We start from the raw sequence: 23,493 nt of genomic DNA, 5'->3' as shown, positions 1-23,493 counted from the left end.
GTAGTATCTAGGAGGGTCGTAGAGGCAAGGATGACGACGCTGGCTGGGATGATTGATCTCACAGCCGATGCATTTTTCTCGTATATATTCGCCAATCACCACGTTTAAAAGTGTAGCTACAGAGGCCTTGATTGTATCCACAAAAATAGTACTGGCCACCCCATCAAACACATCCTCAGGCTGGGTAAATGTCGGGGGTGTCACGGGTCTTGCCAGGGGTGCGTAGAGTGTAGGGCTTCGTGGCATAGAGTCTTTAGTGTCGGGCCCCCATGACGTAGTGGCTTCCTCGTAGATGGTCTGGAGATCCATGGTGTATGCTGAAATGAAGAACTGGCTGCTTTTTTCTTTTTATTGTAGAACAAGGCCCTTGGGTATCTGGGGGGGCGGGGTTAAAGCATCCGCTTACTTAGTTTTCTTCTGACGCTGTATCTTCTTGAGGCTCTTTTGCATCGTAATCTTTACGATTCGTATATATTATGCACTTCTTTAAATGAACAAGGCTCTGACGCTGTTGGCTCTGTACAAAGAGAGCATCCAACGGTTGCAACATTTTCAATTCCAGTACATCCCAACTCTTAAAAGGAATAAGCAGACGCAGTCGGGTATCCCCAGTCAGGCCACCACCCCTAAGGTTGTGGTTTCGGATTGCCTCGGTGCCGATATAGAACTCCACGCTGCCGCACGGTCGGCCATTCTTTCTTTGTATTTTCACCCTGTGAAATATTTGTCCTGAGGAGTCAGGGGTACCTTCCCAACGGGTCTCGTGGCCCGTGAACACACTATACCCCTTGGTGATAAGGCTCAGTTCAGGACACACAACCTTGCGAAAAACCGACCAGTCTTCAACACCATATTCCAAGCCTACAGTCTGGTCTGTATATTCTTCTCCTTCATCTACCGTATAGAGGGTCACTCTACAGGCCAGGTAATCAAACCGATACCCCCACTGCTGGCCATTAGACATCAACACTTGATCTGTCAGAGCATTTGCTGGCGGTATTTGGGTTCTATACACATTTAAAAAACGTTTTTTTGGCGCATCATATATTGCTGGTTGATACTTTGCCCTTGCTCTATGGGCAACCCGAAGGCCTGTTTCAGTTGTTACCGTCATCACTGCTTTGGTACCGATCCCAAATTCCATGGTTATTCTTAAGATCTTGTGCACTCTTAAACAGGTATTGTTCAGCGGCTTTATAAGGGGCCTTAACCAACCCAAACCGTGAGAAACAGTAACAGGTTGACCTGACACATGGTCACTTACTCAACCCCACCAACCCCCCTGGGCATGCACCCTTCTACATGACATAGGGTCATAAATCATTACATAGGGTCATAAATCAGGCTTGGGTCATCAATCATTAACGGCCTGTCAAATGGACCCTTACTCAACCCATAGCCCCCACCTAACCAGGCTTGCCTGACCAGAAGACATGCACACGTCATCACTACATAGGGTTCACATAGAGTTCACATAGGTTCACATAGGGTCATCAATCAAAATTTTGACACGTGACATCTACTTTAATCTCTCTGTTAGGGGAGGGTTATATATAGTTTGTTCAGCCCGCTTCTGTTTCGTGCGGGCTTGTTAGTCTGTTTTGTTGTTTGAGTGTATTTTGTTTGTATTTGGGTTTCACGCTGTCCGTTTATATTTCTGATCATTTGTTTTTCTACTTTTGGTTCATGTTATGTTTCCGGGACATTAAAGCGTGTTTTTTCCCCACATCTTTTGCTCTCTGCGCCTGACTCCACACCTCCTCACTCATTTGTCGTAACAGAAGCCCGCACCACGATATGGAGTCAGCAGGAGCAGCGACCACTCCTCTTCCTACTATGGAGGAGAGAGTCCTTCATCACACGTCTATCCTCCATCGCCTAGGATCAGCGATGGATCAGATGATGGAGAGGATGGATCGTTGGGAGAGGAATGGTCTCCCTACTACTCCACCGACCCTCCCACTAGCAACTCTACCATCTCCCCCATCTGGATCCGGTTCCAGCGCTCTGCGCATTACGCCTCCGAGGGAGTACGATGGAGCAGCGACGGGGTGCCAGGGATTCCTGCTTCAACTAGACCTCTACCTGGCCACCGTTCGGCCGGCTCCCTCGGAAGAGGAGAGAGTGTGGGTTCTCATCACATGCCTTACCGGTAGAGCCCTGGAGTGGGCTAATGCGGTCTGGAACGGGCCCGACTCAGCGAAGGACAATTACCCGGAATTCACCCGCCGTTTCAGGGCCGTGTTCGATCACCCTCCAGAAGGTCGAGCGGCGGGTGAGAGATTTTTCCATCTCAGACAGGCGACGAGGAGCGCGCAGGACTTCGCGCTGGAGTTCCGGACCTTGGCCGCTGGAGCAGGGTGGAACGACAGGGCCCTGATAGACCATTACAGATGTAGCCTGAGAGAGGACGTCCGTAGGGAGCTGGCCTGTCGGGATACTACACTTAGCCTGGATGGACTGATAGACCTGTCGATCCGGTTGGACCATCTGCTAGCTGCTCGCGGACGTTCTGAAAGGGTCCTGTCAGTTCTACCTCCTGACCCTCCTGCTCCTATCCCGATGGAGCTAGGAGGGACCGCGTCAAGGGAGATCGGAGGAAGAAGCTCCTCCTGTACCAGTTGTGGCCGGAGAGGGCACACGTCTGGTCGGTGCTGGAGGAATTCAACTGGGAATCGAGAGGGCAGGCAGAACACTCCTTGGTCACCCCAGGTGAGTAAGCACCACACTCTCCCAGAGTTTCCTGTTGGTCACATGTTCCTATTAATTTGTTTCCTTAATTATTCTCCTTCTCTCCAGCATAAGGCACTGGTAGATTCAGGCGCAGCTGGAAACTTTATAGATCGCGGACTCGCTCAGAGGTTGAGGATTCCGTTAGTAAAAGTAGACCCCCCTTTTGCCGTGCACTCTTTAGATAGTCGACCATTATGGTCAGGGCTGGTGAGGAAAGACACAATTTCGTTGGAGATGATTACGCAGGGGAATCACAAGGAGCGAATTAGTTTGTTCCTTATCGATTCACCTGCATTTCCAGTGGTACTGGGGATTCCCTGGCTAGCTATTCATAATCCTACGATTTCGTGGAAACAGGGAACTCTACAGGGGTGGTCTGATGAGTGTTCAGGCAGGTGTGTAGGGGTTTCCATCGGTGCGACAACGGTGGAGAGTCCAGACCAGGTTTCCACCGTGCGCATTCCAGCTGAGTATAACGATTACCACCCCATAGGCAGGGGGATTGCGTGATAAACCTCCAGGGTGACGCTGCACTCCCCAGGAGTCATGTGTATCCTTTGTCCCAGGAGGAGACGGTGGCTATGGGAACTTATATCACCGAGGCTCTGGGACAGGGGTACATTCGGCCCTCCATGTCACCTGTCTCTTCGAGTTTCTTTTTTGTGAAGAAAAAAGATGGTGGTTTACGTCCGTGTATTGATTATAGAGGTCTAAATTCCATCACGGTGGGTTTTAGTTACCCACTACCTCTCATTGCTACGGCAGTGGAATCATTTCACGGAGCGCAGTTCTTCACTAAACTGGATCTCAGGAGTGCTTATAATCTGGTGCGTATTCGGGATGGAGATGAGTGGAAAACTGCATTTAGCACTACTTCTGGCCATTTTTCTGGCCACTTCTGCCATACGGTTTAAAGAATGCTCCAGCTATATTTCAATCTTTCGTGGATGAGATTCTCAAAGACCTGCACGGACAGGGTGTAGTGGTGTATATTGACGATATTTTGATCTACTCCGCTACACGCACTGCGCATGTATCTCTGGTGCGCAAGGTTCTTAGACGACTGCTGGAGCATGACCTGTATGTGAAGGCGGAGAAATGTGAGTTTTCCAAACAATCAGTTTCCTTCCTGGGTTATCGCATTTCCAGCTCTGGGTTGGTAATGGAGGGTGACCGCGTAAAGGCTATGCGTAATTGGCCGACTCCGACCACGGTAAAGGAGGTGCAGCGGTTCTTGGGGTTTGCCAATTACTACCAGAGGTTTATCCAGGGTTTTGGTCAGGTAGCTGCCCCTATTACCACACTGCTGAAGGGGGGGCCGGTGCGTTTACAGTGGTCAGCAGAGGCGAACAGAGCTTTTCATAAGTTGAAGGCGATGTTTACTGAGGCGCCGGTGTTGGCGCATCCGGACCCTTCTTTGGCGTTTATAGTAGAGGTGGACGCATCCGAGGCTGGGGGTTCGGGTGCGCCACCGAAGCTCCGGCCCTGTGCCTTTTTTTCGAAGAAACTCGGTCCAGCGGAGTGGAATTTTGATGTGAGGGATAGGGAGTTGTTGGCTATGGTTAAGGCCCTGAAGGTGTGGAGACACTGGCTTGAGGGGGCTAAGCACCCTTTCCTTATCTGGACTGACCACCGTAACCTGGAGTATATCCGATCAGCTAGGAGACTGAATCCTCGTCAGGCAAGGTGGGCCATGTTTTTCACCAGATTTCGTTTCACTATCTCGTATAGACCAGGTTCCCTCAACACTAAGGCCGACGCGCTGTCAAGACTCTATGACACTGAGGACAGGTCCATCGATCCTACTCCCATCATTCCGGCAGCTAAGCTGGTGGCACCAGTAGTATGGGATGTGGACGCGGACATCGAGCGGGCGCTAAGGGAGGAACCTGCGCCTCCACAGTGTCCGGAGGGTCGTAGGTACGTGCCGCTGGCTGTTCGTGATCAATTGATTCGATGGGCTCATTGTCTACCCTCGTCGGGTCACCCAGGTATTTTTAGGACAGTGCGAGGTCTTGAGAGGAAGTACTGGTGGCCCACTTTGAGGAGGGATGTGCGATTCTATGTTTCCTCCTGTTCGGTGTGCGCCCAGAGTAAGGCTCCTAGAAACCTGCCAAGAGGTAAATTACAACCTCTTCCCATTCCACAACGGCCGTGGACCCATCTATCGGTGGATTTTCTTACTGACCTTCCCCCCTCTCAGGGTAACACAACGATCCTGGTCGTTGTGGATCGGTTCTCTAAGTCCTGCCGTCTTATCCCATTGCCCGGTCTCCCTACGGCCCTACAGACTGCGGAAGCTCTTTTCACCCATGTCTTCCGGCACTACGGGGTGCCCGAGGATATAGTTTCTGATCGGGGCCCCCAGTTTATCTCCTGTGTTTGGAGGGCATTTATGGAACGTCTGGGGGTCTCGGTCAGCCTGACCTCAGGGTATCACCCGGAGAGTAATGGGCAGGTGGAGAGAGTGAACCAGGAGGTGGGTAGGTTTCTGCGGCCGTATTGCCAGGACCGGCCAGGGGAGTGGGCGAGATATATTCCCTGGGCAGAAATAGCCCAGAACTCACTAAGCCACTCCTCTACCAACATGTCACCATTTGAGTGCGTGTTGGGGTACCAGCCAGTCCTGGCACCGTGGCATCAGAGCCAGACTGAGGCTCCTGCGGTGGAGGAGTGGGTGCAGCGCTCTAAGGAGACCTGGAGGGCTGTCCAAGAGTCATTACGCCAAGCGAGTATAAGGCAGAAGAAGAGCGCTGACCGTCACCGCAGTGAGGCCCCCGTGTTTGCACCTGGGGACAGGGTCTGGCTCTCGACCCGAAACCTGCCCCTCCGCTTGCCCTGCCGGAAGCTGGGTCCGCAGTGTATAGGGCCATTTAAAGTCCTGAGGAGAATAAACAAGGTTTGTTATCGATTATTACTTCCTTCGTATTATCGTATTAACCCCTCGTTTCATGTGTCTCTTCTCAGGCCGGTGGTAGCTGGTCCCATGCAGGAAGGTGAGGTTCCGGAGGTTCCTCCGCCCCCTCTGGACATCGAGGGGTCCCCGGCGTACATGATACGAGCTATTCTGGACTCGAGACGCCGAGGGGCTTGCAGTACCTCGTTGACTGGGAGGGGTACGGTCCGGAGGAGAGGTGCTGGGTTCCGGTGAGGGATATTCTAGATCCATCTATGTTGAGTGAGTTCCATCGCTTCCGTCCGGATCGCCCAGCGCCTCGGCCCCCGGGTCGTCCCCGAGGCCGGCGTCGGCGCACTGCGGGAGCTGCGCGTCAGGGGGGGGGTACTGTCACGAATATTACCGAAGGTGACTCCCCTTCTCGTTCGGGTGGCGCTCGGCGGTCGTCGTCGCCGGTCTACTAGCTATCGCCGATCCGTTGTTCTGTGTTCCTTTGGTTTTGTCTGATTGGTATCACCCGTTTCTTGTTTGGTTGTTAGGGGAGGGTTATATATAGTTTGTTCAGCCCGCTTCTGTTTCGTGCGGGCTTTGTTAGTCTGTTTTGTTGTCTCTTTTGCTCTCTGCGCCTGACTCCACACCTCCTCACTCATTTGTCGTAACAATGGCATTGTGTTGTGTGACAAAACTGCACATTTTAGAATGGCCTTTCCATCTCCCCAGCACAAGGTGCACCTGTGTAATGATCATGCTGTTTAATCAGCTCCTTGATATGCCACACCTGTCAGGTGGATGGATTATCTTGGCAAAGGAGAAATGCTCACTAACAGGGATGTAAACAAATTTGTGTGTATGGAACATTTTAGGGGGGTCTTTTAGTTCAGCTCATGAAACATAAGACCAACACCTTACATGTTGTGTTTATATTTTTGTGCAGTGTATTTTACGAGGTTGAAGGACTTCTGACACCATTTTATGATCTTAGTCAGATACTGTATGTCATTGAAATGTGTGCACATGTTTCAGTGAAAGCTACCCAATGTATGTTGTGAGAAACATAATTGTCTGTGTGAAACATATCCCCCTCCTACTCGATGTGTCTCTAACGAAGACTCCTTGTAGTTGTGCCAATGGACACCCAAGCATTGTATAGCCTGTAAGAAACGTTCTCCTACGTCACCCAATCAGCGTCTGACCCATCCTGACTAACCTTGTCACCATGCCAAGTCCATGAACCTTAAGCCAAATAATGGATGAAGTTTCACACCCACACACCCTTTCTCCTTCTCAAGGCTTGCCTGTGAGCCCCACAGCGGAGCTCCAGCGAGGGGCCTCTATTGTGTATTTGTGTAGGAGGTATTAATAGCAGAGTAAGTGTGTGCTGGTGAGGGAGACTTGACCCCCAGGACCGGGATGAGAATGAGATTTCTAAGGGGTATTTTGAAAGGACCGGGGCTTGGGGGCCCATGAGCTTGGTCTTGGGGGTATTTTGTTTAAAGGCCACTAGACCACAGGAATTGTTTCAGTGTGACACCATGTGAGGGATGGACTGTGGCCAAGTCATAACGTATCACCAACGTGGGCTTATGTTTGGAGGGCTTCCTGCTTGCTAGTCATGTTGCTCATTACTATGCTGAGCCCTCCTATAAGTCAGCCAGTTGGGGTCTCATGACGTTAATGACTCATTTATAAGCGTACTATACAATATGTCATCCATTAAAGCCAAAAAGACTACTTCAACAAATCTAATTTCAAACATGTACTCTGAAAGAAAATGATCATATATTTCTCCTTGGAAATGTTGATCTCTCTATGATGATGTTCATATGTCCCATGTCTACAGTATAACTGCATAAAAAGAAAACGACAGATAACTATATAAATGTTCGGGTAAAGAAGTGCTGACTCATGTCAACACGAATACAATAATCAAAGGACGATTTGCAAAACGTACCTCCCCGTATGAACGTTTCTTAAATAGCGCAATGTCATGTCGTCTCTCAAAATGATTTCATCTCAGGTTTGGTTTGCATTTAGCACTCCTGCTATTTTTTGTTGCTGTTTACTTTTCCTGTTGAAAAACAATATCCCAAGTATAAATACAGTAATGTACACACACTTAAGAAGGTAAAAAAATATATATATGTTTTTCAAGAGTCGGCTATTCAAGTTGGTCTGATGGGTTTACTCTGATGTCATCGGGCCTCCCCCTTGCTTTAGGAACAATAGAGTACAGAAGAGGAATGCCCACCCCCCAACTTGTGCCATTCCATGTCATACCTAGACTACATATTGAGATGTGCCTTTTGTTAAGTAAAGTGCATCTTTAAAGAGGCCTAGCCATAAATGATATGCGTTGCGTAAGAGCTAGGTGAAACAATCACTGCGCAATATAGTGTGTGCAATCACTTCCCCTCCGCCTGTCCAAGTTGGGAATTGCCCTCCATTTTGCAGGCTTAGGCAGATGGCTTACCAAACTAGGCATGTTTGGTGTCAGAGCCCCTCTTCTGGTGAATCACTCCTACCGCCTGGCTGCCTGCACAGGGTCTAGCGTCTGTCGGTAGAGGGGGTCCATAACCCCCCATGTCCCCCTGTCACTCTATTAGACCCTGCAGCAGCTGCCCCAGAGGAGTACCCCCACCAACACCTCCCACACAGCAGCCACACACACAAAGACAGAGAGAGACAGACACCACCACCACTCTGATCCTCAGCCACAGTTGAGAGCAGCGGGACACTGAAGGAAGGAAACAATAGGAAGACAGGTGATCATTGATAGCGTCGGTGCTAGCGTCTGTTTATTTCCACACAAACACAATTAAGAACCCCCACATAGGCCTATAAAGGACCACACACTTTGGTTTGGCCATGCACTTGCAAAGGTCCACAAACAAAAACGCAGTCAGAGTTGCACAAATAATTCAGGTCTTCTTTAATGGGCTAGTGAAGACTAGAAGTTATTGTTAAAAACCCTCTCTTAAACCATCACCTCTACCTCACGGCAGTACGCAGGCACAGAGGCCCTGCAGCAGTGGTCCTGAGACCCCCTCCAGTCTAGCACTCACCAGCTCCACAACCTCCGCCTGATTACTGGCAGCAGCCCAACACCTGGCCTGCACCTCAAGTCCCTGAGTACCACAGGATCGACCAACCGTATACTGTGTACCAGGCAGTGCAGCAGCCTCAAACGGCTTGGGTGCCACGGTTGCCGATACAGCCATCAGCCAGTTCAGCCGCAAGCAGCACCAGTTCAACACAAGCAGCACCAGTTCAACACAAGCAGCACCTGAGTCAGTCGAGCCGTTGCCAGTGCTGCAGCCTAATCAACCTACAGGACCAGATCCGCAGCTGCTGGTACCCGAGCCAGCACCTTAACAGACACTCCAGCAGACTCTTGCTAGTGTCTCTGCTGGACCAGCCACCCCCAGACTCAACTCCAGTGCTGGTCCCTACACTATCCTCTGCTCTCGCAGACCTGCTTGGCCTGTATCTGACATCGAAGCCGACTTTACAGTCTGAGTCGCAGGTGGTGTCCAATCCAGCCCCTAAGCCCTCACTATCTCTCCTGGACCTGCCAGCATCAGAGCGGTCCTGGAAGACCAGTCCAGCACTGACCTGGGCCCATTGCCAGACCCAATCCTAGGCCAAATGTCCGGCCCTGTGCTGGACCAACCAGCTGACTCAGCTCCAGTCTTGGGTCCGCCTCCCACTCCTGTTCTGTGCCCAACACCATCACCAGATTCAGTGCTAGCCTTGGATCCACCGGCCGGACCAGATTTGGGTCTGCCTCCGGACCTGGCTGACCATGCAGGCTCCATGGGAGAGCCACCACCTAACCAGCGCTCATTACCTGTTCCAGCCGAGGACGCCAGGCCTGCCCTGTGGGATGGCCTCCTCCATCAACTTGGACACCTCCAGCAGCACGGGCATGGACCCCCATGACTCCTGCTGGACAGACCAGCCTCATACACACTGTGAGCACCTGGTCTCTCACTGCCAGCTCCATCCATGCCACTGAACGGGTGGCGACATGAGGCGACGGGACTTCCGCCTCCTTTGGTGCCCTACAACCACCACTGGACTTCACAGGGCGGCTACAGAGGACACACTAAGCCGCATCCTCACAAGGGGGTTTTAGGTAAAAATGTACTTCATACATTTTGGGTCGGCTGTTGAAAACCCTCACTCAAACAAACTCTCCAGCCCAGCAGAGGCTACCATCCCCCGACTTCACACCTCTGGCCCTTGGAAACTCCAGGGGCCAGAGAGGCAACTCTAGTTGCTAGGGGCAACTCTCTCCTGACTTGTGTCATGTGACCTGGTCAGCCAATTAATGGTCTAGCCTGGGAGCAGCAGAACCCCACTCTGCCTCTCAAATCTTCAGTTGTTTCCAGGAGGGCAGGTTGAGACAACCTCTGTACACTCCTGCCTGCACATCAACTCACATTTGAACATTTCCACGTGGACAATCATTCTTCTGGACTCCCTGACTTTAGTGCCTTTGATCATAAACTACTATCACTATTCACTCCCATCAGTCGTCTCCCTGTTTGCTGTGCGTGTGCCTGTCTTGAGTGTGGCAATAAACGTGTGTTCTGTACATCTGTCTCTTAATGGTCATTTCCGTCCTCTTACCGGGACACTGGGACAGTTGCACCTATATCTAAACCCGCATCTCTATCGGAGTCCACCACCAGTAGGTGCCGCTCTTTTTCTGTTATTTTTCTCATATTACCTCAATCGTGAAAGATCATTCTTCAGGAGGAAATGCCCCCGTTATGTGTGGGCTGCTGTCAGTAAAATAAAGGAAAGGAAAGGAAAGGAAAGGAAAGGAAAGGAAAGGAAAGGAAAGGAAAGGAAAGGAAAGGAAAGAGAGATGGCTTCACCTAGCCGTGTTCTGCGAGGAGCAAACCAAACCTATGTATTCAGACCACAGGAGGCTGCTGAGGGGAGAACGGCTCATTATAATGGCTGGAATGGAGTGTGAATGAAGTGGTATCAAATCAAACACATGGAAACCGTGTGTTTGTTGTGTTCAATAGCATTCCATTGATTCCGTTCCAGCCATTACTATGAGACCGTCCTCCCCAATTAAGATGCCACCCCACCGCCTGTGATGCGGACGCTCTTCTCTGGTATGACCCCTCCGCCCTGCCAACGTAGATATAAGATTATAGATCTGAGAGGACTTTATACTGAGAACACATAGGAATAAGAGGGATATAGTAGCGTTTACACCGTTTACACTGTTTCAACAAGCAGTCACCAACCAATCATGTTCGACTAGAGAAGGCAATAGTCCAACTAGGCATTTACACATATTTGGTAAAGTTTTATCATTTGGAAATCATTTCACAATTCAAAAGGTCATTTGGTTGCTTTAAAAGCAAATGTTTTTATTCGCTGTGGAATACGCCTGTTGTGTCCCTTGAGTCTAAGAAGATAGACAGAATTCTGCAATGCATGACTTCAATTCTTTCCATACACTAAAACATCTCACAAAAAAGGAACAAACATGGTTGGTTACTTTGCACATCCTGTTATGGGACTAAATGTTTTCACCCTGAACAATAACAAACTCCGGCTAAAATGCCCCATAAATATTGCATTTTGGTGCAGGCGAAAAGAGAATATCAATTATTCATATCTATGTGCCTATTTTATGCATCTTTGGCTGTGGTGGGACCTCTCTGAACCGAACAACCCAACAATCCCACGTTGTCACAGTCTTCCTCCTCTTCATCTGAAGAGGAGAGGAGAGAAGGATCAGAGGACCAAAATGCGGTGTGGTATGTGTTCATAGTGAATTTTAATAAAGAGAACACTGAACACTGCAACACTATACAAAAGCGTAACAAAAACAATGACGACCGTGAAGCTACAAATGAAACCTGTGCTGACACAAGCCACTAACATAGACAATCACCCACAAACCAACAGTGCAACCCAGGCTACCTAAGTATGATTCTCAATCAGAGACAACTAATGACACCTGCCTCTGATTGAGAACCATACTAGGCCGAAACATAGAAATCCCAAATCATAGAAAATCCAACATAGACTGCCCACCCAACTCATGCCCTGACCATACTAAATAAATACAAAACAAAGGAAATAAAGGTCAGAACGTGACACACGTTAACAGCCAGAACAGTTTGATGAAATCCTCAGACTTGCTGTATGGATTTAGAATACTGCAGGATGCAAAGAACTCTGAGGAAAAACGTTGGATCAAACTGTATCTAATTCAGGTAGCTGAATGTAACAAAATCTGCTTCGAAGTGCACTCTACGCTTCTTGTATCGACCAAAAAGCTACATTCTCAATGGCAGACACGTCACAAGTAGAGAAACTACTGTCTTTCCAACTTATTTTCAACCAGCAAAGGATAAGCAGGCTATATTTCAGCAGCAGACATTCGGGAAACTCATGCAGTGCTGATTAAGCAGCAAAGCTAATGCCAAAACATTCTATAGGGGAGGTGATGTGATATGTGATTATATAGTAGCCTGATCCCAGATCTGGTTGATTCTGTTTGCCATAACAACGACCATGGGAGTTGGCTATACAGCACAAACTGATCTGGGACCAGGCTAGTGAGATATGTCCTCCAAAGATAGGCAGAACATGGACAGTAAGACTGCATGGTAAAATTGCCAAAAGCAACATTGAAATGTTGGGTAACTGAACACAGATAGGGAAGGTCTAAAGTTCCCTAAACGCCAGCTCGGTTTACTCAACCCAGGCGTTGGGTGGAATTAAATTGACATTGACGGAATCCTTAATGATGGCGGAAGATCAATCTCAGCTGTTCAATATGCGCAGAGACGACAGCAGAAGGCTTGAGGGAGAGGTTAGAAGCCAAGGGATGAGACCAATCGTTCCTCTTCCTCCCTAAGGATTCCCAGAGGATTGAACCCCCCCCCCCAAAAAAAACCCATGAGGATACAGTTAAAAGTATTCTTAATTAGCAACGCACCAACGTTTTTCAGGATGTGCGTATGACCACACACCCTTCTACAGTTCTGTAAATGTATCTCTAAATAAAACCACCCTTCAGATTGTATTAACAGTAGCGCCAGCTGTGTTTTGGTTCTTTACACCTGAAATACAGTATCAGCAGAATGCTTCTGATTGGTTAGTCTAAATGAGTGTCCAAATCGAGCTTCAGTGAAAGGCCGAAGGGATGTCGGAGGGTCAAAAGAAAGGAGGGGAATGATGGACAAGACTGCAGACAGGAGGGAATGATATGAAGCAGCAACATACCATTAGTAGAGAATATTCATGCAGCATATAGGCCATGTTTGTTGAGTATTACGATTAACTGTGTTTACAGTGCGTCTAGACAAACATACATATTGGTCAGTTCACCATTCCAACACTGAACAAATCTAGATACCATCTGTCATAGCGTATTCAAAAGGTGTATACATTATAAGAGACGTGGGTGGAGAGGTCACAGCAAACAAACTCTTACCCACTGTTCAGGTGTAGGCTTAGCTAATATATGCGTTTTTAGGCAACAAAGGAACAACTACACTTGTGCATAATTCACGCTTTATGAATATGGATATGCCTAAGTTAATACCAAAGGTTAATACATTCATTTATGCAGATCCCCTACAGAATGCAGAAATCAGAGCGGGATATGAGGCGTGCTTCCCGAACGACTTTTTTTTTCAAGTGTATTCTAACATGACTAATATGCCTATGTCATATTGTTCACAAAGCGTGGGTTTCAAACTGTAGTTTACACTTGCAGACCATGGTATCTGCTGTTGAATCAGGCTCAACGTGCATAATAAACCAAGAACCCAGTAATCAAAGTAAAGATTTTAGAACAAATTGACGTGGGGAAATGATACATTACACAGTCGAATTGGAGCCAGAGAAGTTACAGATATGAACCATGTACATGGCATGAAGAGATTGAAACAAAGAGTACAGTATGAAAGGTTTAAAAAAAGTTAGCACATAGGAAAGGATTAAGAAACATACAAAATGAAAGCCTTACTTCATAGAGTAATAGGCTCATTCGGAATGATATCTTATTTTAAAGAAATTAAGTTTAATGCTGAGTCGGTTTAAGAAGTTCACCCAAGAGAATTCTAAGAAATTAGAAATGGACACTTCACAGGCTAATTGTTTTGCAACCAAAACACAGTGAAACAAGCTAATCACAAATCAGAATTTTTGTCAGGCAAAGTTATCAACATCCCAGCTATTTTTAACCTCGACCCCTTTCCTCCCAACCCCCAACCATTTGCCCCAGGCCAGAAGACCTGAGCCAGCTGACAGATGCTCAGACAGAGAATGCGGGTGGGATTATGGGTAAAGCACAAGTGGATGTCTGTTACATCATCTAAGTCACATGACTTCCCCCAGTGTCAAAGGATAGTAAGAGGTCAATCTTGCTGCGATAGCCACGGTACCAAAAACCCATTTACACCTACAAAAAAAACGCATACACGTCCAGGTAATCAGGATAAACATACACGGAACAAATGCATAACTCGATTCTGCAGGGATGTATTTCTTATGGTGAAATAACACTGTAAGAGTGAGAATAGTAACGTGTGAGAAAGGGAGAGTCTTGTGCCAGCCAGACTATAATCCCTAGTGACCATGGCCTTGTCTATCTATCCCATGCTGGGCATTGGACAGCTGCTTTCACCATAGGAAGTCACAGCACTGATCATTTTAAAGTTAATAGCCTCTCCGTCAGCATCACTTGCATATCTGGTGCGTGAGCGTGTTTTGTATTGTATGTAGGATAGAGGTAGTAGGGTGAAGTTGCCCCTAGATGCTGAGCTTGGGTCAGTTTTGCATTTCCCCACTAAATGGCGAAGGTCAGGAATGGGGGACAGAAAGATGATCCTAGATCTGTAAGCCTTCCTAGGGGGAACTTCACCCCCAGAGCTATATATGTATATGTTAAGGTTGCTTGAATGACTAGAGAACTGATCAGAGTTCCGGTGATCACTTGGAGAGAAGTGAAGCTATCCTGCCCACTCAAACACCCAACACTAAAGTAACCCATGGCTACATATTCAAATGTATATATACGACTCATCCCAAGGTAGCATAAAGGTGGCAAATGATGTGCTTCAACTGTTGGAGGAATAGAGAGTGAGTGCAATTATTACTTATGAAATTGGGTCTCATTAATCATTTCCTATCTATTTCAATTGAATGTCACAAGCAGATCACAAATTGTCCACTTGCAGGTCTAATTCCCTATTCCTTTATATATGGCTGTATGAAAAGCCAATGAATTTCCTCCATCTCTAAGGTCTCCCTGGGACATTCAACGGCTCACATTGAAGCATATTGAACTCATTCCTATTATGGAATTTACATGTGTGGTTCTCATGTGCTTCATCCAGGCTGTATCACAACCACCGGTGATTGGGAGTCCCATAAGGCAGCGCACAATTGGCCCAGGGTCTGGGGTTTGGCCGGTGTAGGCCGTCATTTTAAATAACAATTTGTTCTCAACTCACTTGCCTAGTTAAATAAAGGTTCAATTTAAAAAAAAATGTACTAAATAAAAATGAATCTGTTTGATACCATTCCATTCACTCCGTTCCAGCCATTATACTCCATCCCAACCATTATTAGGAGCCGTTCTCCCCTCAGCAGCCTCCACTGGTGAACATATGTCCTACACGAAGAGGAATCACCAACTCATAGGCTAAACTGGACGGATGACGCAAGCCCTAACCGTGCTTTCCCTATCACACCTATTAGTCACAGTGACACATACAAACACACACACACACACACATTAGTGAGGATGGAGTCGTATTTACTGAACAGGAAAGTCATAACATTAATGTCATCATTCATAATAAAGAGCATTGCTAAGAGCTAAAATAAGATGGGTTGACTCACATATATATTTTTTAACCCTCACATAACCATCCCTGAAAATATAGGCCTAAACCTAAATCCATGGCACGGTCAACTCTATAAGAGGGAACAACGCGTATGCTAATGAAACCTAAGGCCATCAAATAACATGATTCTTTGTGTGTCTCTACTCACTTTGACGCGTTAGGAATAGAGGGAATACCTCCACACCTCGTCACACGGCTGTGTCTGTCCGCGCGGGTTCTCTTCCATACACGGGGCTTCAGGAGTCAGCGAGCCTCTGCTCTGTTCTTCCCGCCCTTCCGTTCATGGCCACTCCGCTCTCAATTGCGCAGGGGCTATCATATAAGGAGAAAGGGGTCGCCGGGCGCAGTGGCACTTGTAGAGTATAAATTGGTGTCTGCCCTCACAAGTCTACCGCTGCTCATTCAGAGGACAGGCTACTTGGTGAGTACCTGACAACTTGTCACTCTACTACGGTAAACTTGTAGCCTAGGCCTAGGTTGGAGCCACTTCAAAGATGTTGAATTGGACTTCTCTAGTTTGCAACCGGACAACTGGATTTAATGGGCTTTCATTTCAAATTTGACAGCTTGAATTTTCAAGACACTTCTTTTTTGTTGTTGTTGAATATTGATAAAATAAATAGCTGTTGTTGCCTAAATGTTGCACATATTTTATTATTTTTGTTAGTCTGTTTTCCATCAGATTCAGACCTACAAGCGAAATTGATAACCTACAGATAATTATTATTATTAGATTAATAATTCATTGATTTACAATGTGCTTCCTAATAACCTAAAACAAGTTTGTTAGACTTGTATGGCCCTTATACCGTAGGCCTATACTGATTTTCCCTTACGAACAATGTGTCAACCCCTACAAAAATGTACATTTCCTGTTGATGCAGGATTATTTTCCTGCTGTAGCAAACTGGCTAAAATTAAGATCCTACATCTGTAGTCCTATACTTAGCCTTAATGTTCGTTTTGTCAAAACAAAAACCCAGCTGACATCATGTGTGACGACGATGAGACTACTGCCCTTGTGTGCGACAATGGCTCTGGTCTGGTGAGATGATGCACCTCGCGCTGTGTTCCCCTCCATCGTTGGTCGCCCCCGTCATCAGGTAAGGTCCACAGCATGAAAGCAATGAAACACTCATGAGGATGCAACCTTCAAACTGGGTTTTTTCCAGACTTAATTGTCCTTACATTATGCATTACCCTTGATAATCTTCTTACAATTGTATTTTACCTTACCACTAGACCATTTAATTGTGAATGAATGTCATTTGCTATAATAGCTTACATTTATTTGTCCCTCTGTTTGACTTTGGGGAATTGTGTTTTGACTAAGTTTATTTCCTTCCTTCCTCTACAGGGTGTGATGATGGGTATGGGTCAGAAGGACTCTTATGTAGGAGATGAGGCCCAGAGCAAGAGAGGTATCCTGACCCTCAAGTACCCCATCGAGCATGGCATCATCACCAACTGGGACGACATGGAGAAGATCTGGCACCATACCTTTTACAATGAGCTGCGCGTGGCCCCCGAGGAGAACCCCACCCTGCTCACAGAGGCCCCCCTTAACCCCAAGGCCAACAGGGAGAAGATGACTCAGATCATGTTCGAGACCTTCAACGTGCCCGCCATGTACGTGGCCATCCAGGCCGTGCTGTCCCTCTACGCCTCGGGTCGTACCACAGGTGAGAAGCGGGCAGAGGAGAAATGCTCTGTTCCATAACATGCAGATGCAGTTACATTTAAGAGGTGCAATACTGAGTCCCATGCAACCTTTCCTTGTGAAACATAGATTACACCATTAAACATGAAGCTGTTCTATGCTATTTCCATGGTTTACATATTATTCGGCCTCATATTATAGGTATTGTGCTGGACTCTGGTGACGGTGTGACCCACAATGTCCCCATCTATGAGGGTTACGCTCTGCCCCACGCCATCATGCGTCTGGATCTGGCCGGTCGCGACCTCACTGACTACCTGACTGAGCGTGGCTACTCTTTCGTTACCACTGGTTAGTCCGTAATTCTGGGGCATATATGATAGGAGGATACGGTCTGTTTGATATTGAATGGTAGTCCATTGCTATTCACCATTTAGACCGAACCGCTACAACTTTGAATCTTCTATTATAACAGCCGAGTGTGAGATTGTGCGTGACATCAAGGAGAAGCTGTGCTACGTGGCCCTGGACTTTGAGAATGAGATGGCCACCGCTGCCTCCTCCTCCTCTCTGGAGAAGAGCTACGAGCTGCCTGACGGTCAGGTCATCACCATCGGCAACGAGCGTTTCCGCTGCCCCGAGACCCTCTTCCAGCCTTCTTTCATCGGTAGGGATCTTACAAGTGTTGTGTAACTCATTGACCATCAACACATTTTGACTTCTTTAAAAGACAAGAAAATGCCCCTTTTCTCACATAGCCTTCACAACAGCTACATGAGACATTACACCAACTACTGCCAAACATATGTTTTTAATAAAGTGGTGAGGGAGTTGTCCATTTTAGCACCAGTTAAATCTAATCCAGAGCATTCACTTACAACATGTTCTCTTCTATCTCACCAGGCATGGAGTCTGCTGGTATCCATGAGACTACCTACAACAGCATCATGAAATGTGACATTGACATCCGTAAGGACCTGTATGCCAACAACGTCCTGTCCGGCGGCACCACCATGTACCCTGGTATTGCTGACCGTATGCAGAAGGAGATCACCGCCCTGGCCCCCAGCACTATGAAGATCAAGGTAAATATTCTTCTCAAGTCTCAGCTGTATACTGAAGACCACAAACTGACCATCTAAGACCAACCTGACTACAATCTCACATTTTTTATTAATGACCAATCACGGTAACACAAATAATGAACTGTATGATGCATTATAATGCACTACATATTGAGAGGACTTTTGCTTATTGGTTTTCCCTCTTCCCCCTCCTCTAGATCATCGCTCCCCCCGAGCGTAAGTACTCCGTCTGGATCGGCGGCTCCATCCTGGCTTCCCTGTCCACTTTCCAGCAGATGTGGATCAGTAAGCAGGAGTATGACGAGGCAGGCCCCTCCATCGTTCACAGGAAATGCTTTTAAGCGCCCCATTGACAAATTGCTCTCCCCTGCGACAGTCAGACGCCCACGGATGCAAAAACTCTGTACATTACCTCCGCCTATGGATATGTTGTTTATGATCGATATGGAAGTTACAAATCCAGACAGGCCCCTGTTTTATGTTTTGACAATGATGTACAGTTTGTTTACACCAAAGTGCAATTTATATTTGGTTATTTTACTGGTTCCTGAATGAATTTATATGATGTGGATATGTATTTGCTTTATAAATAAACAAGACCTAGGATTTTGTATACCATCTTCATCTCATCTATCATCTGATCACAACCTGAGGGAGCATATTGGTTATTGTTGTTTCATAATTCAGGAGAAACATACCTGTTTACTCATAGGCTATCCATTGATAATACAGGCTAACTAATTCCTAGTAGGAAGATTAGTCACATAGGCCTACATGTTAAGTCCAGTCACACACATAAAAAATATCTACTTGTGGCAGTCCACTAAGTAAGTTGTTGCTATCTTTAAACCATCCGAGGCAACCCTTTAAAGCGTTACTCAACCTAGTAATCGCACAGCCAAGCTTATCTAAGGAATTGTCCTGGTTTTCATACCAACAAATGCTTAGGGTACTGTAAAACAATGGATTGTTGTTTTGCCTTAAACAGACAAAATGAAAACATCTGTTTTTAGACAGACTATAGCCATCTGAAAAGGATATCATGTGTAGGATGTCTTGTCATGGTCAAGCGTCGATTAATGCTTAGCCTTGCAGGCATGTTTCAATCTGCATTCCCTCCCTCCTACATTGCAACAATAATAATCTACGGAATACAGACTGAAACAAAGCAATTCTCCCTCTTTCTACCCTACCCCCCCCTCCCCTCTTTCGCTCTCTCTCCCTTCTCTCTCTCGTTCTGTCTCTCTTCCTCTGTTGCCACTATTCGTTCTGTCACTGTCATGTGGTTGTCTTACAGGCAACAGCCATCCCCCGTGATTTGAGCTTATAACCAATTATTGTTATTAAAGATGAATCTGCTGCAGTATACTTGGAGAATAATGAAAAAAAAAAAAAACTGGTGTGTCTGGCCTCTCTCCACCAACCTGTCTGCGCGTGACGCAAGGGTAGTCTACTTAAAGCAGGATTAGCGCCCTACCAACATTACACTCAACTGCCCTCCATTCAAGCACGGCGCGACCTGGCGTCCAGCGCTCGCCATCGAAAATAGGAGGGCTTTCTACTAATCAGCACTCAGACTCGCGCGAGCAAAAGTGCTTGGGTTGTCAAGTGATCTTTTAGCAGAGGCGCAGAAGGCAGAAGGCAGGAGCGCACGCAGCAGCGGCGCGTTACCAATGCATTCTCCAGATATTGGAACATCCGGAGTGTAAAACAAGGGAAACAATAGATTCCACAAGAACGGTGCACGGTGTGCTATCATCTCCAAATGAATGACAATGGGGGAGTGGACAATATTAGAGCGTCTCTTGGAGGCAGCTGTCCAACAGCACTCTACTATGATCGGAAGGTAAGAGGGAACGTGAGGATAGCTTTGTAAAAGTATTACCATGAGTGTGTGTTTGATGACCAAATCGGTTACTATAAGCGATTAAGCTGAAGAACGGTACAAAAACGCAAAAAACAACAACAAAGATTTATGACTATGCAAAAAAATGTGAACCAATAGGGAATCATGGCATAAACATAACATTCAAGAATAATGATTTTGGAAACACTAAATTTGCACATTTTGTTACAAGAGAGCTGACGCTTGAGGTGCTGTAGCGCTTTTCTTTCAGAACTGACTAGTGGCTTTCAGCACTGGACAGCTCCCAAGCTCCCGTTTTGTGCACTGGAGCCAGTATTAGTTTGCCATCGCTAATTGTCTATCTGTTTGTTTTATGATTAAGCCGATCAACTCTGCACATCTTAACAGCAACATTTTGATTTTGTGCTTGCTTGTTTTGTAGGATCCTCCTAACAGTGGTGGTGATTTTCCGGATTCTAATCGTTGCGATCATTGGAGAGACCGTCTATGATGACGAGCAGTCCATGTTTGTGTGCAACACCCTGCAGCCCGGCTGTAACCAGGCTTGCTACGACAAGGCGTTCCCAATTTCCCACATCAGATATTGGGTGTTTCAGATTATTCTGGTGTGCACCCCCAGTCTCTGTTTCATCACCTACTCCGTGCACCAGTCTGCCAAGCAGAAGGAGCGCTTGGAGCGGGGGTATTCCACCGTGTTCCTCTCCTTGGACAAGCGCCAAGATTCCATCAAAAGAGACGACAGCAAAAAGATAAAAAACACCATTGTAAATGGAGTACTTCAGAACACGGAAAACTCCACGAAAGAAGCCGAGCCCGACTGCTTGGAGGTGAAGGACATCCCAAATTCGGCCATGAGAACTAGTGGAAAGTCTAAAATGAGGCGGCAGGAGGGCATCTCAAGATTTTACATCATCCAGGTGGTTTTCCGAAACGCTCTAGAGATAGGGTTCCTGGTGGGTCAATATTTCCTGTACGGATTCAATGTCCCCGCGGTATATGAGTGTGATCGATACCCCTGCATCAAAGATGTAGAATGCTACGTTTCAAGACCCACGGAGAAGACTGTGTTTCTGGTCTTCATGTTTGCGGTCAGTGGCGTCTGTGTGCTTCTGAACTTGGCTGAACTCAATCACCTTGGATGGAAGAAGATCAAAGTAGCTGTCAAAGGCGTGCAGGCGAGGAGGAAGTCCATCTACGAGATCCGTAACAAAGACATGCCTAGAATGAGCATGCCCAATTTCGGCCGCACTCAATCAAGTGACTCTGCCTATGTGTAGTATATTGAGAAGGCCCAAAACAAGCCTCGTGGACACCGGTTGCGTCAAACTGTATGGGTTCTCGCGGAGGGCCATTCATTTCAAATGGGAGGCAATCCACACCACTGCGACTCATCTGCTGGACAAGGTTGTGGTGCGTAGCACTGCGTGCAGTGTGTCGCATGCGTTGGATTTTTCCAACTGGTGTATTGCTTTGCTGTGTGGTATCAGACACGGAAGTAGATAAAACCACCGAAGAAGTTGCAAATATGTAGCGTATTTTTTATTTATTTTTGCATGCGGCTTAAGTGCGACAGCTGTGCATTTCAGCACCACTGAACAGAACAATTGTACAAATAATTAAAATATATTTAACAAGAATGTGGTGTATATTTTATCACACCAACTTCGCTTGCGAAGTAGGTGGGGTAGATCGATTTTATTTGTCTTTTACTGACAACTAAAAAACAAACGGACCAAACGTTTGTCATATATTTATGAGAAGGCACTGATGTAACGTTTATAGATGATGGTTTAGCCTATATTTTGTAAAGCGCTTCTTAGAAGTATATAATGTATGTGTTGACATTCACTCTGTCGTTCACTTCAGCTGTTGAACATGGAGTAAATACTTGCACTATATATGAATAATGAGCCAAAATATATCCAATTTGTGCTGTGATGGTGTTTTTACGACATTCCGCCAGATTTAAACACCACATACCATTATAGCAATGAAACACACACATTATTTGGCAGTTTTTGGGTCAAATGTACTAAAATGATATACATTCTTCCAGTATATTACTCATCTCACATCGTTGTTGTCAGCACTATCTTTGTTTTGGTTGCCTGAGTTTGCACCATTGACCTTAACCTATGTGATCACTCAATTGGGGGGGAGGGGGGGGGGGATGCAAATACTGACACCTGGGACTTTTAAATGCATTTTTTCTTTCTTTTATTTACACCCAGGCGCCCATTGCTTTCGTTTGTGGGCAAATGGATTTTCTTGATTTAATGTCATCAAGTGCCATATATGTACATAAATATAAACATTATAAATCTATAGAGTATTATCATCATCATAACAGCAGAATTCTGTAAATTCCTCTTTTGGATTAAATGCTGTCAACGTATTTGATTTGAATAGCTGTGGTTTGTATGGAAATGGTATGCTACTGCTATATTATCATCCCTGGTTTCATTTGACAACATGAAAAAACAAGCAACCTTTGCACATTCAAAAAGTATTGATGAGCAATTAGTCATATAGACTAGAGCACAAATCTGAATTGGAATCAATCAGATGATAGGCAATAAATGTTTGCCCCTGGTGCTACCATTTTCCAAAGCAATCATCGATGTAAGATCATACTGAAAGGTGATCCTATCCACAAATAAAAATGTAATTCATGTATACAAGATTTGTGTAATGTGTGATGCTTTCAAATTGTACAGCAGATCCACACAAAGCACAGTAAACACCGTCAGCACAATTATGCCCTGTTTGCTCTTAAACCCTTGCAATCAATGTTTCAACAAGAAACTGATTTACTGTCTGCTCTGTATAATTCCAACAGATCCTTCAGATATGTACAGCAATACAGCAAGTGGTATCGAAACATGGGGAAATTATACACAGGTTATACCACAGGTTCCCGATTGACATAGTCAACACCTGACAGACTGACACAGACAAAGTCTGCACAACTTTCATTCTCTAACCTAACGTAACAGGCGTAGAAAGAAGCCTAGGCGGAGTCCCTTTTGTTTTTCAAGTGAAATGGAAGTCCGATTAAAAACAAAAAAACATTGTTTCCCTGAAAATGGGCAACATCCGCTTTGTTCCAATGCCGCTAAAGGTGATCATTCTGTGACCACGTGGTTGACAGCTTCATCCTCTACCTAGACCCTCCCCCGCCCAGCCCGTCAGCCACATTTGCATCCGTTGCATCCACCTCATCCTCCTTGGCTGCTGTTGGTCATAGAGGTTGAGCGGTTCAGCTCTGTTGGAAGCTGAGAGGTTGCATCCCGCACTACCTCAAGGTCACTGAGAAAAGTGCTGAGAGCTGAAACCCATATCCCCAGAGAGTCAGA

General features: G+C 46.4%; 1 protein-coding gene and 1 pseudogene across 1 annotated transcript; both read left to right on the top strand.

Moving 5' to 3' along the window:
• Positions 1 to 16,516: 16,516 nt before the first annotated feature.
• LOC109900901 (actin, alpha cardiac muscle 1-like) lies at positions 16,517 to 18,611 on the top strand (annotated as a pseudogene).
• Positions 18,612 to 19,543: 932 nt separating this feature from the next.
• Positions 19,544 to 22,818, top strand: LOC109900293 (gap junction delta-2 protein). Its single transcript, XM_020495985.2, has 2 exons — positions 19,544 to 20,116; positions 20,559 to 22,818. Exons 1-2 carry the CDS (start codon positions 20,040 to 20,042, stop codon positions 21,412 to 21,414), a joined length of 933 nt encoding a protein of 310 aa, XP_020351574.2. The 5' UTR covers positions 19,544 to 20,039; the 3' UTR covers positions 21,415 to 22,818.
• Positions 22,819 to 23,493: the final 675 nt, after the last annotated feature.

Source organism: Oncorhynchus kisutch, linkage group LG12 (genome assembly GCF_002021735.2).
Source record: "Oncorhynchus kisutch isolate 150728-3 linkage group LG12, Okis_V2, whole genome shotgun sequence".
Classification (NCBI taxonomy): domain Eukaryota; kingdom Metazoa; phylum Chordata; class Actinopteri; order Salmoniformes; family Salmonidae; genus Oncorhynchus; species Oncorhynchus kisutch.
Note: the sequence above shows the minus strand (reverse complement) of the source record. Positions and strands in the feature narration are given on the sequence as shown.

Coding starts and splice junctions, on each gene's coding strand:
- LOC109900293 (XM_020495985.2), top strand. CDS start 20,040: ATGACAATGGGGGAGTGGACAATATTAGAGCGTCTCTTGGAGGCAGCT. Junction 20,117..20,558: donor CACTCTACTATGATCGGAAG/GTAAGAGGGAAC, acceptor CTTGTTTTGTAG/GATCCTCCTAACAGTGGTGG.